Below are 14,016 nucleotides of genomic sequence, written 5' to 3' on the forward strand. Positions count from 1 at the left end.
GACCTTAAATGCAATTAAAAAGTCCTTGAATTTGATGTGCAGTGAGTGTAGAGGCCAGCCTGTTTTTCAAGGGACACACACGCAACAGAAATCTTATGGGACTCTGACAAAATGTAAATTGTTATTGCAAGTCCTTTAAAAGTTTTTGCTTTTGTTAGTGAGTTTTGAAATTCAACAAAAAAATAGTTACACTTCAGTTCAGTTCAGTTCAGTTCAATTTTATTTATATAGTGGCAATTCATAACATACACTACCAGTCAAATGTTTGGACACACCTTCTCATTTAATGTTTTTTCTTCATTTTACTGACTTTTTACACTGTAGATTCTCACTGAAAACATCAAAATTATGAATGAACAACTATGAAACTATGTAGTAAACAAAAAAGTGTGAAATAAGTCAAAACATGTTTTATATTTTAGATTCTTCAAAGTAGCCACACTTTGCTTTGATTACTGCTTTGCACACTCTTGGCATTCTCTCAGTGAACTTCATGAGGTAGTCACCTGAAATGGCTTTCAGTTCACAGGTGTGGCTTGTCAATGTTAAGCTGTGGAATTTTTTGCCTTCTTAACGGGGCTGGGACCATCAGTTGTGTTGTGCAGAAGTCACACAGTTGACAGCCGTGTTTGACAATTGTTAGCATCAATATTATGGCAAGAACCAATCAGCTAAGTAAAGAGAAATGACAGTCCATCATTACTTTAATAACTGAAGATCAATCAATCCAGAAATTTGCAAAAAATTTTGAATGTATACCTATGTGCAGTCACAAAAACCATCAATCGCTACAATGAAAATGGCTCCTTCCAGGAAAGGAAGACCAAGAGTCACCTCTGCTGCTGAGGAGAAGCTCATCCGAATCATCAGCTTCAGAAACTGCAAGTTAACAGCACCTCAGATTAGAGCCCAGATAATTACTGCAAGTTCTAGTATAGCAGACACATCTCTACATCAGCTGTTCAGAGGAGACTCCGCCAATCAGGCCTTTATGGTAAAAAAACTGCAAAGAAACCACTGCTAAGGAAAAGTAACAAGCAGAAGAGATTTGTTTGGGCCAAGAAACTCAAGAAATGGACATTAAACCAGCGGAAATCTGTGCTTTGGTCTGATGAGTCTAAATTTGAGATCTTTGGTTCCACCTGTGTGACGCAGAAAAGGCGAACGGATGAACTCTATGAAGCATGCAGGAGGAGCTGTGATAATGTTGGGGTGCTATGGTGGTGACACTGTCAAAACATGTTTTGACTTATTTCACATTCTTTTGTTTACTACATAATTCCATATGTTCATATCATATTCATATTCATTCATAATTATGATGTCTTCAGTGAAAATCTAAAATGTAAATAGTCATGACAGTAAAGAAAAAACATTAAGTGAGAAGGTGTGTCTAAACTTTTGACTGGTAGTGCATATCATCGCAAGGCCCTTCATATAATATGGTCAAGAACTTACAAAATTATACAGTAAATCTCGACAACTCCAAAGTTTCCTTTAGATTCCCTTTCAGTAGCACTTGCAAAAAAATGCCATAAAATGATAAGCACCAGGTGAGAGCCCACAAAGATACAAGACCCAGACTGAGACACACACCAGGGATCTTCTAGCTGTGAGAGGATGGTGCTAATAATTTTTTGGAAAATTATTCTTTACTTTGGTGACATTGCCTCTCACAGTTTAAAAGTACAATTCCTGCAAAACGACATCAGAACTGAAAACTCTGAAAATAAAGTTTTTTTTTCTTCGAGGCAAACATTAACTAACTGCAGGGGCTTTTTTATATCAGAATTTCATGTTTGTTTTTTGAATTTTTTTTGTTTAATTTGTGAAAATGCCATCTTTAATGAGTCAGTTCTTACAAAACATTGCCCAGTAAGGGATGCAGTGGAGGAAGTAACAACTTCATTCACATCATCTGTCTGTGGTTTTAAAGTGGTAGATGATCAGTAACCATTAAATGTACACTGCCGTAGCTTCGGAATGTCCCTATTTTTGCTACATATTCCTAGCTACAATAGTTATTTACCACATTAACAATGTCTAGACTCTATTTTGGATTAATTTAATGTTGTTTTCATTGAAAAACTGCTTTTCTTTCCAAAAAAAAAAGGAATTTCTAACCAAACTTTTCAACGGCAGTGCACATAATTTAGTGAGCCCCATGTTTGGACTGCAGGCTGATAACATACATACAAACATACCTGTGGCAATGAAAGATGAACTAGAAGCCAGGTAGGTAGACAAAACTTTCTCTGCAAGCAAAAGGCTTGTTACATTAATGCCAAATGCCAAAAAACAGCTTTACCTCTTGTGAAATATAACCACACTTTATTTTTATTTCTTTTAGTTTTTTTCCCTCTCTGCTATCATCACTGAAAGCACAGTCTCTCTCTCTCTCTCTCTCTCTCTCTCTCTCTCTCTCTCTCTCTCTCTCTCTCTCTCTGTGTGTGTGTGTGTGCGTGTGTTATGTACTGACCCTGTGGTCTGATGGATAAATGCTCATTGAAATGCATGCTGAGAGGCTGTTAGCCAGCTGCTGATGGAGGTTACCTCCAAGATAAATAAAGGAGCCCAGGAGACAGCCCAGCTCTCCTCATAATCATATCTTAATTAGAAAGGACAGCTTTAATTAAAATGAAATCATTTAATGGATTTTGTAATTAAAACAGAGTTAGATGATGGCAGGCGGGTTGGCACAGCAGTGCCTCTGAAACACTGATTAAACTATGACGTGGATTTCATCAACATATTAAGAAACATGAAGTCTGGGGGTAAGCTTCCCGTTCATTACCTTCATTGAGATTTTATTGATCCTGCTGCTAAGCATTTAACTTTTCGAACCAAACTATCTCTGAGGTGGATTGTGACTTTACATGTAGAGCAGTCCCTGCCTTTTGCCCTAAGTCAGCTCCAGCGCCCCGTAACCCTCTAAAGCAGGGGTGTTAAACATGCGGCCCGGTTCCAAAACCAGCACACCAGAGGGTCCAATCTGATCTGTAGGATGACTTTGGGAAGTGAAAAAATTACAGAGGAGACATCAACTGCAAATTTTAAATTTATAAAACTAAATTTAAAATAATTTGTCAACTTGTTTTCATCATAAAGTAAAATACTACATTGTTCAGTTCTGGATACCTGGGACGAAATGTTTTGTGCCTTTGTGGATACTCTGTGATCTGTAAGTTGTAATGTGCAAAAGATAATATTGTTGAAACTGCACTTAATTTTCTTAAGAAATGTCAAGTTGTTCATAATGTTTTGCAAAAAGATAGTTCATTCACTGTTAACATTTTCAGAATGTGTTTTTTTTTTTGCACTAAAACAAAGGGAATTGAAGTTGTGTTTTTTATTGTAGGTTATTGTGCTGTGCTTTGACTGGTCCGGCCCACTTCAGATTAAATTGAGTTGAATGCATCCTCTCTATTAAAATAAGTTGAGGGGCCAAAGCACAAAGCGGTATATAGATAATGGGTGGATGGATGGATGTAGAACAGCATTTAAAAACAGTCATCATCAACAATGCGCATGCTGAGCACGTGGTAACTGCTCATCCCAAACCATTCAGCTGTAGTAGACAGAAAGAAAATACGCAATTCAATTTCATTTTGACCAATTTTAACAACCATGTTTTCATCCACTAGGTGGCATGACATCTCCATTAGACAAATTTTAACGGTCACCTGCCTGTTATTACTACTGAGAGGACAGCATCAGTGGAGAAGCATCTTGAACATCATTACAACAGTTCAGTAAATTGTAACAGTGATGACTGGGAGCACCGTACTTTCTGTTTTGTTCTATTTCCTTTAACTCATTCCACTTTTCTTGCTTTTCACTTGAATGCGCACTCATCCTCCCTCCCCACTTTCCTGCAGATAAATGAACTGGTCCCCCCTCCTCTCGCCTGCTCTCAGTGGATGGTACAGCCCACTGCCTCCTCAGCGGTCACCTCTCTACCTCTGCTTCTCTGTGTCTCTCTCTCTTAGTGAGCGAGGATTCAGTCTCTCATACTCTCTGAGTCGTCAGGTTTAATTTCTCTGTTCTTCTTCTCTTGTTATGATCCATTTGAGGAGCACCTGCCATAGAGACAGACGTGAGTAGCACACACACAGACGCAGACACACACACACACACACACGCACACATACAGTAACTTTGTGCATTTGAGAGACTGAAGAAACCTGGTAATTCTTTACTGTGACTGTAATTATCCCACAAAACATTTGGAGGTATGTGTGTATGTGTCACTTGAAGAGTTTACCAAAGCAGCTTCAGCATTTGACAGATCAAATGCTCATGTCAGTTTAGGGCTGACAACTGACAAAACAGTCTTTTATGCTGCGAGACAGCTGATTTGAAGATAGAGTATCACCTCTCACGAGGAAATTGTTGTCAGTTTAGAATTCATTCTTCACTGAGTGTGTTTATATGGATGTGAGTGTCCTGGCTCTGAGGCTTACTCTGGTTTTGATCATATGTGTTTCATCCATAGCTTCTAAATTACTGAATGACAAACTTCTGCATCCTTATCACTCCAAAAATGAGATATTGCAGGTCAGTTGGCTGAAGCAGCATTCATACTCCAGCTAAAACACCTGACTTTCTCAGAACCAGGGTCTGTGCTAATAATCTGAAATTAGAATGTTGTGTTCATTTAAATGATTTCATGACATGCACACAGTCATCTTCATTATGTTTTGTGTCTCTAAACACTGGATTGCAGCATCTGAAGTTCATTGTTGGTACAGAACACACTGGATGAATTCGTGAGGAAAATGAAGACATGGTTGCACACAGACAGAAACCAGGATACTAATATTCATGTGTACTGCAGAATGAACAACCAGATCTCCCGTGTTCCATTTAAATGTCAGCTCATATTCTTTGTGAAGACTGTTTGACTAGAGGTGGTAGAGCAGGTATGAATCAGTAGATTGGTGGGCTGATTCCCAGCTCCTATTGTTCACATGTCATGATGTACTGGAGCAAGACCCTGAACCATCATTTCTCCTGATGCTCTAGCCGGTACCTCTTTGCCATCACTGTGTGTGTGTGTGTGTGTGTGTGTGTGTGTGTGTGTGTGTGTGTGTGTGTGTGTGTGTGTGTGTGTGTGTGTGTGTGTGTGTGTGTGTGTGTGCGTGTGTGTGTGTGACAGGCACACTGACAATAAGAGGCAAGTACTTAAAATAAAACTGCAATAAATGCAGTCTATATTCACCTGAAAGGGACACAAATGACACAACTCTTTTTGGTGGTTTAGCATCTCTGAATGGCTCTTTGTAGCTTTTAGCAGTCTTCTACACTACCGTTCAAAAGTTTGGGGTCACTTAGAAATGTCATTATATTTGAAAGAAAACATTTTTTTCAATGAAGATGACATTAAATAAATCAGAAATACAGTCTAGACGTTGTTAATGTTGTAAATGACTATTCTAGCTGGAAACAACTGATTTTTAATGGAATATCTACATAGAGGTACAGAGGAACATTTCCAGCAACCATCACTTCTATGTTCTAATGCTACATTGTGTTAGCTAATGGTGTTGAAAGGTTAATTGATTATAAGAAAATCTTTGTACACTTATGTTAACACATGAATAAAAGTGTGAGTTTTCATGGAAAGCATGAAATTGCCTGGGCGACTCCAAACTTTTGAACGGTAGTGTATATGTTTGTGTTCATTTTGCATGGCATTGTTGACACAGACTGGTTTCTTCATCACAGTCCACAGATTCTTGATAGGGTTCAGTTCAGGACTAAGGTGAGACCAGTGTAAGACCTTAATTCTAGCCTGATTTAGCTATTTCTTTACCACCTTTCATGTGTGTTTGGTGTCAGTGCCATGTTGGAACATCCAACTGTGTCCAAGATCCAACCTTCTGGCTGATGCTTTGTATGTTTTCCTAGGTAATCCTCCATCACTTTTCCATTTAATTGTTGTAAAGCACCAGTTTCACAGGCACCAAAACAGCCCAAACTTATTTCTGGTCATTGAGGTCAAATAGCAAATTTTTTTTGTTTCATCTGGTCACAGAACTTTTGTCCACAAGCCTTTTCTTTGTTCATGTGATCGGCGGCAAACTTCAGCAGAGTTTTAACCTCCTGAGACCCGAGCTTTGGTTGGGCTTGCATTTTAGATTTCTTCTAATTATTTAGGATCAGGAGTAACCAATAAATATAATATTCGAATAATATCTAATATCTGATTATTATATTGATTATATTTTATATGATTATTATGAACAATACACTCTTTTTGAAAAAAAAGATGTCCACATATGTGTACACCAGATCTTGTAGAGGAAGGGCTTCCATCTTATACTGCAACCTCTCATTCCATGGTGATGTAAAACACACGGCTGTCACCTGAGTTTCAGCAACTTCTAATTTATAGAAATGGATCGAAGTGAGTTACCCGGCTTGTTCAAGTCCAGGATTTGCTTTTTCAGATCTTTGTTGAGCTCCTCAAACTTTCCCACTGTAGTATTTATCGCTGATTCCATTAAGTGTTTCAAATGGGCTGTATTTGAATTGATTGAGAGGAGTCAGCAGCTGTAGTCAAACGTAATTACTTACAAGAAGTTAAGATTCCATGCCACAAAGAAAATTTGATTAACTCAACTTTCTGGATCACCAAAACGGATAATTCCGACTTTGACTTATTTCCAGAAAACCTATAATAAATCTGTGAAAGATGCATTGGTCTCAAGGAAATTCAGAGTTGTAGGAGTCATTTCAAAACTTTAGATTGCCATGATATACATGGTCTTCACAAGTGGCAATTTGTATGAGCAGTGAACCAGATATTATGTCTCTCTACACATAGAGTGTTGGGTGTGGTTTTTGACTTGATAATTGTACTGTCTAAAAAAGAAATGGTTTTGAATTTCACTTTTGACACTGAAATGTAGTTTCAGCAGCTGCCCCAAAGCCTTGAATCAAGTCGTTGTTGCTGGAAACATCCCTGACAGTTTAACATCCCTTTCTATATGATATTCTGCCATTTCTCATTCATCCATGAGCTCATTTGTTTTAACAAGAAGTGTCTTAGGTTTTAACTTCCTTATTTCTGTCACATGATGGTGCTGCTCTGGTGCCATGTTACTGATGACAGCTATATTAGTATTTTCTTGTGAATTGTTTTAGTTTCCAAGCACAACTACACACCATGTTCAAGTTGTTTCCATTTGCTGATTTGTGACAACTGGACTTACATACTGATATTTCATTTTTTTGAATGAGGTATTTCATAAATAGCATAACAGGCAGCCATGTTTAGCAATTTTACAAATGTCAAATACATTCATCTCTGACCGCATACCTCATTTTTAAAAAGTGACATTAATCAAGTGATTTTGTCACAGATCAGGTCGGAGGTTCAAGCGCAAGCCGACAGAAACACAGCACACAGTAACTCCACATTCAATGACAAATCTACAAAATATGTACAATATTTACAGGAAGTCAAATGTAGGTCAAGAGGAAGTGATGCAACTGGGGAAGTTAATCAGAGTGACTACTCAAGGGAACAACTTCTGGCTGGTCGGTGAATTACACAGAAAACACAGTGGTTAGAAAACACAATAAGCAATCTGATCAGACAGAATTAGATTAGGCATAGGTAGTAAAGTAAACTAACCAGGACTTGGTAATACCAAGCTAGTAAAGTGAGGGTCCAGGGAATAGCACGCCTCTGAGTGCGGCACAAGAAACCACAAAATCTTGGATCATAGGAGTTTCTGTGTTTAAGTCATACAATATTAGACAGCAACAAAACTGTGAAAGACTACAGCATGTTTTCAGTCGCAGAGGCAGTATACACCACACAGTGACAACAATAAAACCACCTCCTTAATCTTGTGCATGTACCCCTCATGCCACTTAAACAGCTTAGACCCATTGACTCATGAATATGGAACCTCTAGGAGTATTGCAGCAAGCTGTGACACTGGCAGTAGATCCTTTCAGGTCTGGTGTTTTTTTTGTCATGAATAGTGTGACCTGTTTTACGTCTGGCTGGAAAAGATGCAGATTTTCCTTGACTTGTTTTCAGTATGTTTGGTTCTTGTGTCATTTCTGACCTTCCCTGAAAATTCCATTTCATCTAAATACGTTTGTCCATTTTTGAGTAATGTTGCTAACAGACAAATATACAGACAAACCAATGCTGATCGTCACATAACTCTGCCGCTTTCCTTGGTGGAGTAACAACATATTTAACCACTTACATTCTAAAGTAATTGTTTTGAATGTGGTGTGTGATTTGTAGCTGGCACAGCTGACTCTGAGGTCAGCTGCTCTCATTGGTGCCCTGTCAGTGGAAGAGGATGTAAAGCCCCTTATGTCAGAAAATATATATATATAAAAAAAGGCTGTATGAATTCACCAGGGTCTGGACCTGAATATGTTTTTAAATGTTTGGGTCAGTGCAGCTGCAACATTGATTCTGACACAGACCCGGTGGGGTTGGGGTCTGAAGCCAAAGTGCAGGCACACAGATCAGGCGAGACAGGTGAACCAAGGAGATTTATTTAATAACACAATAAAACGAGGCACAACAGAAACTGGCTACAGGAGAAGTCTGGGGATGGGAAAACCAAACTCCATTCAAAAACCTGGAGATTCTACTTAAAACCAACTCAGAACGCTAAACGAACATCAGGAGGGGAAGCTCAACAGTGCAGATATAAAAGTTAAAAATAAATTACAGAAACGACCAAACTCACTTGCAGGGGCAGGCAGGCAGGCTCGGGGTGTCGACGTCTGGCAGAGATGTGGCAGAACGGCCAGAGGAAGGCAGACGGATGACTGACTGATGGGAAACTAAGGCAGAGGAGAAGCAGGATTAAATCGTGACTGAAAACAAGCGATGGGAAAAAAAATCACAGCCCTGCTCCCTACTCACTACTCACAAAGGTGACGATACAAGCTTGCAGAGACTGGAGAGCAAAGCCGGGATTTATGGGCACTACAACGAGACAATTAATGGCTACAATGAGCACGTTTTGCAATGCACACCTTTTATAAAGCGGGGTTTGAAGCATGATACTGCAACTCTCAGCTCTTGCTCAATGCTTAGCTGGGATCTGTACTTTGTCTTCAGTGCAGCAACAGCAGAGAAGACAATCTAACCAGGATAAGATGTTGCAAAGGGAAGAAGAATGCCCACAGCCCTCTGCCCTAAGAATGGATACACCTCTCTATACTGAGTCAGAAGTCACTCAGTGTCTGTGATGTGGAGTCAGATGTCATGTCAATGAACTGGTCCTCCTCTGCAGAGCTGAAATCAATGAGAGCTGGTGCATTGAAAGAATCTCTCACACAGTCATACTGGGAGCTGTTTTCAGGGAAGCACTTTTTAAAGAATCCCATCAGTGATGAAATATGCTACAAAATATATGGAATCACTAAGATGTCATCATTGTCAGTAGTTTCTACAAATCCATGCAAGTTCTCGATAGTCGCCTGTCCCACATCGCAAGCTTTCGAGTGAAAGAGCTGATCTTGTCTGTGACTTGAGGGAGGTGTTTCTCTTGAAGCTGTAGATTTAGTCATTTAGCTTTTCAAATATGTCACACAGGTAGGCCAGTTTCACCAGGAAGTTTTCATCACAAAATTTTTCTTTGACTTCACTTGTGCTCCTGCTCCAAAACATTTTATCTCCTCTCTGAGCTCAAAACCCCAGGACAAGACTTTCCCTCATGCCAGCCACCTTGCTTCACTGTGAAACAGCACAGCTTTATGTTCAGCTCCCATCTCCTCACAGATAGAAGAGAAAACTCTTCTTTTTAGTGGTCTGGTCTTTATAAAACTGAGTATACTTAGAATGTCAGTCATAACCTCACTTAATTCAGAGGAAATGTGCCTTGATGTCAGTGCGTCTCAGTGTATAACAGTGTCCATTTAGCATTAGGTGAGCCCATTTTGATGAGTGCCTGAAGCCTTTTTCTCATCCTTGCCATGGTCTGTGCACCATCACTGCAAACACCAATGCAGTTCTCCCACTTTAGCCCATTTTTGGTCATGAACCAGCCCAGTATTTTGAATAGCTCTTCAGCTGTGTCTTTCTCTGACATATTTTTTCTAAATAAAAGTAGATCCTCACACAGGAGTTTGTCATGTCAAAATGTACGTAAGTAATAAACAAGCAGTCTTTTTTGCTGTCACAAAAAAGCTGGTAGTTTATCTACCAGCTGTTCTCGAAAATTGTTAGCAATGCCATTTATACGTCTGGTGACAGTGTCATTGGACAGAAGGATAGTTTTTATTTTTTGCAATGAAGTAACATTCATGAAGCGGGATGTTTGTTGGCAATATTCCGCACATTTTTGCTGAAAAAAACTCAAGCAGCTTATTAGCATGGTTGTACCAAGGGGGATGCTCCCCACTATTTGAGAAGCACTGGTCTAGGCTAAGGCATCCTGAGGCCACCACTGGTCATCCCTAATTACAGACTGCATTCCTATAGCCACACTGCCATTATTTACAGAATGTCAGAAAAAGTAGTTACGTAGGTCCCAATACATCCATCCAGCGATAGTCTATGCACTGCTTAATTCTCATCAGATGGACATCTACACAGATAGACATCCGCACTGTATCGTGCATATATAATATATGCACGAACATCCACATTTTATGATACAGCGGACGATAAACTGTGCTTATCCGTGCTGTATCGTGCATATATAACATATATATGATACATCACAGATGTCTGTCTGTGTTCAGTGCTCCGCTCAGTCAGTTATTTCTGTTGCAAAGTGCGCTCACTTCCGCTTTTGATGCCTTAACGTGTTTTAACGATTAATCGATTCATCGTTAGTTGCAGCCCTAAATACAATGTTGTTCTGAATGATCACCTTCATCCTAAGATGAAACACTTCTGTCCTGAATGGAGTCTCTATAATGCAAGGGATAACTGAATGGTTCTAATCAGTATAAAAATGATGTGATTCATAGACTATGACCTTCACAATCACCAGATCTCAGCCCAATTCAGCACGGATAAGAGGTTTTATTCTGATGGTACTTGTTAGTCCAATACCTCAGTAAGACACTTCATGAGTCCTTCAGCTGTCTGTAAATGAGACAGCGTTGTCTGATTATGAGCCATATAAAATAAAACTTGAGGTTTTTACTCATTAAGAAAAGAAACAGGATTTTAAAAGTGAGCTATCATACCTGTAGCATAAATAAAATTCAATTTCCAATTAAATCATTAAGTGGGCATGTAATTTACATACATCAGTATTTGTCAAATATAGTCTACAATTTAATTTTTAAGCATAGGTAAGTGTTTTGAGGAGATAATGATGCATACATTGCTTTACTACTTGATATCTGCACAAGTTGTGCCATGAAAGGTGTGCAACACCAAATACTTGGAAAACTTAAAATAATGTTTTGATGTCCAGATCAGGTTATCATGAGGCTAAATAATTGTCCTTTCTTGTTTTTAAAATCAGAGTAGTAGTTTTATTCTATAAAAGTACTAAATGACAAAGTTAAAATTACACAAACAAAGGCAGTGTTTTTGTTTAAATAGGCACAGTTTTCAACAGCACAGAATGAATTTTAATTCAGACACAGAATTCAGACAAGCTGCAGCGTTTCACTGATCTTTATCACAGGCCTATCAGCAAATCTTTTCATTCCTCATGTTGAAGGATTAAATCTCACAAACAGGATTGCAGTACAGTGTGGAGATTCTGAATATGTTCTAGTGATGAAACAGTCTAACTGCTACTCTGATCTGCTACTGATCCGGCACACTGAAATCGGCAGAAAACGACGCTGTCCGTTTGTGTTGAATTCCTGCAGCTAGAAGATCCCCGGTTCGTGTTGGCGTCTTCCTGGGATCTTTCTGCATGGAGTTTGCATGCCCTCCCTGTGTATGTGTGGATTTTCACTGGGTACTCCTGCTTCCTCCCACAGTCCAAAAACATGCTGAGGTTAACTGACATCTCTAAATTGTTCACAGGTGTGAATGTGACTTAGTTTGTCTTAATATATAGCCCTGTGACCTGTCCAGGATGTCCCTTGTCTTCACCCCTAAGTCAGCTGGGATAGACTATAGCCCCCCCCCCCCCCCCCCCCCCCCCCCCCGCCCTGTAACCCAAATGAGGTGTATCGACAATGGATGGATGGATGGACATTTTTGCTCGTGTTTGATTTTGACCATATGAGGACAATTTTCAAGCTTTGACTGTTTTGGAGTCTCTCAGAACTTTTCTGTGCATCAAAACTAAGAAAAATCGGATGGAGGCGGACACATCATCATCATCGCTGTACAGCAAGCTGACATTTCCAGGCAAACTGTTACAAACAAATGTAGCTGGACAGACAGAAGTAATTGTTTTGGCCTCATTCCAACCCCAGCCGCCGGCCTCTGCTCTACTCTGCTCTGGCATTCCTGCCGAACTTTGAACAGCCTGTCCCTGTAAATCAATGACCATGAGGGTGTGAAATTGTCCTGTCATCACTCTCTCTCCGTCCCCTCCGCTCTCATTTTACCCTTCTTTCTCTCTACTCTCTATAAACTTGATATGTCGTCCAAACAATGCAAAGCACTATAAGCAAGCAAATAGCTGTAATCACTCAGCTGATGATGCACAATCACCCATTCAGCACGCTGCGTGCACTGTGGCGACCTGGCAGCCCTATTGATCTCTGGAGGGGAAACGATTGAAGGCACCCCGTCACTTAACAGATGGTGAGTGATGGCACTCATAAACCTCACACTAAAAGACAAATGTCATACAAGCTGCATGTGGTGTGGCAGCAATAGACAACCCTGCTGCCGAATGCCAGTTCTACAAATGGGAAGAGAGAGATGTTGGGAGATGACAGGCCAGCTGCTGCCTCGATGAACGTGAGCTGACATGTGGGGGTCCTCAGAGTCGATCACTGAATGCTGATGGAGGTCATGGAGAGACGGACTCCACTCTGCTTTCAATTCAAGAATCCAAATGATGACTGACTGTAGAGATGGAGGGAACCTGGCCACTGAACACCAGAGAGGACACTGTCAACATTTTTTGTAACTACAAGGAAGATACTTCATAAAAATGAAGTGTGTTTTCCTGATTTCACAAAATCAAGGCTTTGTGACTGGAAGAATGAGATCACGGGTACAAGCAGGCAAAATAAGCTTCCTCCACAGGATGGCTGGACTCAGCCTTAGAAATAGGATGAGAAGCTTGGACATCAGGAAGGAGCTTGGATTAGAGATGCTGCTCCATCACATCAAAAGGAGTCAGTTGAGGTGGTTTGGACATCTGATTTGGAATCCTCCGAGGAGGCTTCCTTTGGAGGTTTTTCAAGCACGTGGGAGGAGATCCCGGGGTAGTCCAGAACCCGCTGGAGGGACTATATATCTCGTCTGGCCTGTAAATGCCAGGAAAAGCTGATGTCACCAAGGGGAGGGACGTCTGGAATGACCTGCATCGTCTGTTGCCCCGCGACCGAACCTCAGATTAGAGAAAGTGAATGGATGAATGAATGGATGGCTTTGTGATTACAAGAAACATTTCTCACAAGGCTCTGTGTATGGCAGTGATGGTCTGGTGGTCCACCACTCTGAGTTAGACTGAAATATTTCAACAACTGGTCATTGGTTTGTCATTAAGTTTTGAAAGGACATTGAGGATCTGGAACAATGAAACTTACTGACTTTGGTAAAACATTGTAGTGTCATGATTGCATTTACATCTGTAGGACTGGTGAAAAGTCTCACAAATGACTGCTTAGAATTTCATGATATTTGTTTCAAATGTTTGTGTTTCCTTCTGGGTGAGACGAGAATAGCTTTGGTGATCCTTTGATTTTGCATTTAATGTCATTATCAGGTTAAAATTTTAATTTCTTAAATAATTCTGGTTACATAAAATACCTGCAAACTAAGGACATTCCCACAGATGCTTGGCTGATAAAAAAGGAGCCAGGGAACTTACTGTCATGCAGCCCCAGTTTGGTACATCATTTACATTGAAGGACTCCCCAACATGATTG

At 40.0% G+C, this 14,016-nt stretch overlaps 1 protein-coding gene across 6 annotated transcripts in view; it reads left to right on the forward strand.

Annotated features, from left to right (window-relative positions):
- Positions 1 to 3,918: 3,918 nt before the first annotated feature.
- The window catches only part of LOC110959664 (RNA-binding Raly-like protein), a 99,108-nt gene continuing 89,010 nt past the window's right edge, over positions 3,919 to 14,016 (forward strand). For 2 of the 6 annotated variants that reach the window (XM_051952246.1, XM_051952248.1), the window contains exon 1: positions 3,919 to 4,096. In XM_051952246.1, the coding sequence (XP_051808206.1) occupies positions 4,060 to 4,096 (37 nt within the window). In that variant the 5' untranslated portion in view covers positions 3,919 to 4,059. The remainder of the gene's footprint in view (positions 4,097 to 14,016) is intronic. The other 4 variants (XR_007943792.1, XR_007943793.1, XM_051952245.1 and 1 more) reach the window with 3 other exon arrangements.

Source organism: Acanthochromis polyacanthus, chromosome 8 (assembly GCF_021347895.1).
Source record: "Acanthochromis polyacanthus isolate Apoly-LR-REF ecotype Palm Island chromosome 8, KAUST_Apoly_ChrSc, whole genome shotgun sequence".
Lineage (NCBI taxonomy): Eukaryota > Metazoa > Chordata > Actinopteri > Pomacentridae > Acanthochromis > Acanthochromis polyacanthus.